The 4,715-nt window shown below is 60.4% G+C and overlaps 1 protein-coding gene across 1 annotated transcript in view; it reads right to left on the bottom strand.

The window, feature by feature from the left end:
* The window catches only part of LOC130210683 (anoctamin-7-like), a 24,220-nt gene that overhangs the window by 2,055 nt on the left and 17,450 nt on the right, over window positions 1-4,715 (bottom strand). Inside the window, exons 13-15 of the mRNA XM_056441166.1 lie at window positions 1,238-1,344; window positions 598-709; window positions 94-365 (exon numbers count right to left, since the gene is read on the bottom strand). Coding sequence (XP_056297141.1) covers window positions 94-365; window positions 598-709; window positions 1,238-1,344 — 491 coding nt within the window. The remainder of the gene's footprint in view (window positions 1-93; window positions 366-597; window positions 710-1,237; window positions 1,345-4,715) is intronic.

Raw genomic sequence — 4,715 nt, 5'->3', positions numbered from 1 at the left:
TGAAGGAAAAATGATGACACGAGGACATGATGACATGATGACATGAGGACATGATGACATGAGGACATGATGACATGAGGACATGATGACATGAGGACATGAGGACATGAGGACATGATGACACGAGGACATGATGACATGAGGACATGATGACATGAGGACATGATGACACGAGGACATGATGACATGATGACACGAGGACATGATGACACGAGGACATGATGACATGAGGACATGATGACATGAGGACATGATGACACGAGGACATGATGACACGAGGACATGATGACACGAGGACATGATACCTTACATCTTCGTTGCGAACTCCAAACAGAGTTTGGTAATTTCCGGGGTAACCGACGAACCTGAACACAAACAAACAAACAAACAAACAAATAAACAAACAAACACACAAACACACAAACAAACAATAGGTGGGATGTTCACTCGCAGCGTGTCGTTAAAGTTCTGCAGGTTTGAATCACGCGTGGAGGTGGCTCCTCCTTCTTTTCACGGCTTCAGGTTTGATTATTGATTATTGGATCAGATTCACCCGGTCAGGTGAGGAGCGTTCTGATTGGTCGAGGAGCGTCTCACCTGCCCTTGAAGAAGGCGATGTACACCGGGGACGAGTAGAAGTTCACGAACTGGAAGATGAAGACTTTGAGGATGAACATGTCTTCATATTTAGACTGAGTCCGGTGCATCTCTGAGGACGGTGAGGAAGAGGAGGGTGAGGAAGAGGAGAAAGAGGAGGGTTAGGAAGAGGAGGGTGAGCAAGAGGAGGGTGAGGAAGAGGAGGGTGAGGAAGAGGAGAAAGAGGAGGGTTAGGAAGAGGAGGTTGAGGAAGAGGGTGAGGAAGAGGAGGGCGAGGAAGAGGAGAAAGAGGAGGGTTAGGAAGAGGAGGGTGAGGAAGAGGAGAAAGAGGAGGGTTAGGAAGAGGAGGTTGAGGAAGAGGAGGATGAGGAAGAGGAGAAAGAGGAGGGTTAGGAAGAGGAGGTTGAGGAAGAGGAGGAAGAGGAGGGGGAGGAAGAGGAGGGCGAGGAAGAGGAGAAATAGGAGGGTTAGGAAGAGGAGGTTGAGGAAGAGGAGGGTGAGGAAGAGGAGGGCGAGGAAGAGGAGAAAGAGGAGGGTGAGGAAGAGGAGGGCGAGGAAGAGGAGGGTGAGGAAGAGGAGAAAGAGGAGGGTTAGGAAGAGGAGGGTTAGGAAGAGGAGGTTGAGGAAGAGGAGGGCTCACCCCAGCGGGTGAGGATGTGGGCCAGAGACGTGTAGAACCTCGACAACATGAGGATGACGAGCAGATTCAACACAGAGCCGGAGATACTGGCCACCCTCCCAGCCTGAGACACACACACACAGACACACACACACACACACACACACACACAGAGACACACACACACACACACACACACACACACAGAGACACACACACACACACAGAGACACACACACACAGAGACACACACACACACACACAGAGACACACACACAGACACACACAGACACACACACAGACACACACACACACACACAGAGACACACACACACACACAGAGACACACACACACACAGAGACACACACACAGAGACACACACAGACACACACACACACATGATGAAGTGTAAACGAGAAGGAAACCCGGTTCCTGGTTCAGGTCTCGGGGTACTGTGGTTCAGGTCCCGGGTCCATGTGGTTCAGGTCCCGGGTCCATGTGGTTCAGGTCCCGGGTCCATGTGGTTCAGGACCCGGGTCCATGTGGTTCAGGTCCCGGGTCCATGTGGTTCAGGTCCCGGGTCCCGTGGTTCAGGTCCCGGGTCCATGTGGTTCAGGTCCCGGGTCCCGTGGTTCAGGTCCCGGGTCCATGTGGTTCAGGTCCCAGGTCCCGTGGTTCAGGTCCCGGGTCCATGTGGTTCAGGTCCCGGGTCCATGTGGTTCAGGTCCCGGGTCCATGTGGTTCAGGTCCCGGGTCCCGTGGTTCAGGTCCCGGTCCATGGTTCAGGTCCTGGTCCATGTGGTTCAGGTCCCGGTCCATGGTTCAGGTCCCGGGTCCCGTGGTTCAGGTCCCGGGTCCATGTGGTTCAGGTCCCGGGTCCCGTGGTTCAGGTCCCGGGTCCATGTGGTTCAGGTCCCGGGTCCATGTGGTTCAGGTCCCGGGTCCATGTGGTTCAGGTCCCGGGTCCATGTGGTTCAGGTCCCGGGTCCCGTGGTTCAGGTCCCGGTCCATGTGGTTCAGGTCCCGTCCCGTGTTTCAGGTCCCAGGTCCCGTGGTTCAGGTCCCGGGTCCATGTGGTTCAGGTCCCGGGTCCATGTGGTTCAGGTCCCGGGTCCCGTGGTTCAGGTCCCGGGTCCATGTGGTTCAGGTCCCGGGTCCATGTGGTTCAGGTCCCGGGTCCATGGTTCAGGTCCCGGGTCCTGTGGTTCAGGTCCCGGGTTCATGTGGTTCAGGTCCGGGTCCATGTGGTTCAGGTCCCGGGTCCCGTGGTTCAGGTCCCGGGTCCATGTGGTTCAGGTCCCGGGTCCCGTGGTTCAGGTCCCGGGTCCATGTGGTTCAGGTCCCGGGTCCATGTGGTTTAGGTCCCGGGTCCATGTGGTTCAGGTCCCGGGTCCATGTGGTTCAGGTCCCGGGTCCATGTGGTTCAGGTCCCGGGTCCCGTGGTTCAGGTCCCGGGTCCATGTGGTTCAGGTCCCGGGTCCATGTGGTTCAGGTCCCGGGTCCCGTGGTTCAGGTCCCGGGTCCATGTGGTTCAGGTCCCGGGTCCCGTGGTTCAGGTCCCGGGTCCCATGGTTCAGGTCCCGGGTCCGTGGTTCAGGTCCCGGGTCCATGTGGTTCAGGTCCCGGGTCCCGTGGTTCAGGTCCCGGGTCCATGTGGTTCAGGTCCCGGGTCCCGTGGTTCAGGTCCCGGGTCCATGTGGTTTAGGTCCCGGGTCCATGTGGTTCAGGTCCCGGGTCCATGTGGTTCAGGTCCCGGGTCCATGTGGTTCAGGTCCCGGGTCCCGTGGTTCAGGTCCCGGGTCCATGTGGTTCAGGTCCCGGGTCCCGTGGTTCAGGTCCCGGGTCCATGTGGTTCAGGTCCCGGGTCCCGTGGTTCTGGTCCCGGGTCCCGTGGTTCAGGTCCCGGGTCCCGTGGTTCAGGTCCCGGGTCCATGTGGTTCAGGTCCCGGGTCCCGTGGTTCAGGTCCCGGGTCCATGTGGTTCAGGTCCCGGGTCCATGTGGTTCAGGTCCCGGGTCCATGTGGTTCAGGTCCCGGGTCCCGTGGTTCAGGTCCCGGGTCCCGTGGTTCAGGTCCCGGGTCCATGTGGTTCAGGTCCCGGGTCCCGTGGTTCAGGTCCCGGGTCCATGTGGTTCAGGTCCCGGGTCCCGTGGTTCAGGTCCCGGGTCCATGTGGTTCAGGTCCCGGGTCCATGTGGTTCAGGTCCCGGGTCCCGTGGTTCAGGTCCCGGGTCCATGTGGTTCAGGTCCCGGGTCCATGTGGTTCAGGTCCGGTCATGTGGTTCAGGTCCCGGGTCCGTGGTTCAGGTCCCGGTCCATGTGGTTCAGGTCCCGGGTCCTGTGGTTCAGGTCCCGGGTCTATGTGGTTCAGGTCCCGGGTCCATGTGGTTCAGGTCCCGGGTCCAGTGGTTCAGGTCCCGGGTCCATGTGGTTTAGGTCCCGGGTCCCGTGGTTCAGGTCCCGGGTCCTGTGGTTCAGGTCCCGGGTCCCGTGGTTCAGGTCCCGGGTCCATGTGGTTCAGGTCCCGGGTCCCGTGGTTCAGGTCCCGGGTCCCGTGGTTCAGGTCCCGGGTCCATGTGGTTCAGGTCCCGGGTCCCGTGGTTCAGGTCCCGGGTCCCGTGGTTCAGGTCCCGGGTCCATGTGGTTCAGGTCCCGGGTCCATGTGGTTCAGGTCCCGGGTCCATGTGGTTCAGGTCCCGGGTCCATGTGGTTCAGGTCCCGGGTCCATGTGGTTCAGGTCCCGGGTCCATGTGGTTCAGGTCCCGGGTCCATGTGGTTCAGGTCCCGGGTCCATGTGGTTCAGGTCCCGGGTCCATGTGGTTCAGGTCCCGGGTCCCGTGGTTCAGGTCCCGGGTCCCGTGGTTCAGGTCCCGGGTCCATGTGGTTCAGGTCCCGGGTCCATGTGGTTCAGGTCCCGGGTCCCGTGGTTCAGGTCCCGGGTCCATGTGGTTCAGGTCCCGGGTCCCGTGGTTCAGGTCCCGGGTCCCGTGGTTCAGGTCCCGGGTCCATGTGGTTCAGGTCCCGGGTCCGTGGTTCAGGTCCCGGGTCCATGTGGTTCAGGTCCCGGGTCCCGTGGTTCAGGTCCCGGGTCCATGTGGTTCAGGTCCCGGGTCCCGTGGTTCAGGTCCCGGGTCCATGTGGTTCAGGTCCCGGGTCCATGTGGTTCAGGTCCCGGGTCCCGTGGTTCAGGTCCCGGGTCCATGTGGTTCAGGTCCCGGGTCCATGTGGTTTAGGTCTCGGGTCCATGTGGTTCAGGTCCCGGGTCCATGTGGTTCAGGTCCCGGGTCTCGTGGTTCAGGTCCCGGGTCCCGTGGTTCAGGTCCTGGTCTATGGTTCAGGTCCCGGGTCCATGTGGTTCAGGTCCCGGGTCCGTGGTTCAGGTCCCGGTCCATGTGGTTCAGGTCCCGGGTCCATGTGGTTCAGGTCCCGGGTCCATGTGGTTCAGGTCCCGGGTCCATGTGGTTCTGGTCCCGGGTCCATGTGGTTCTGGTCCCGGGTCC

Source organism: Pseudoliparis swirei, chromosome 20 (assembly GCF_029220125.1).
Source record: "Pseudoliparis swirei isolate HS2019 ecotype Mariana Trench chromosome 20, NWPU_hadal_v1, whole genome shotgun sequence".
In the NCBI taxonomy this organism is placed as follows: Eukaryota; Metazoa; Chordata; class Actinopteri; order Perciformes; family Liparidae; genus Pseudoliparis; species Pseudoliparis swirei.
The sequence above is the reverse complement of the archived record's forward strand: the minus strand, read 5'-3'. Positions and strand labels throughout refer to the sequence as shown.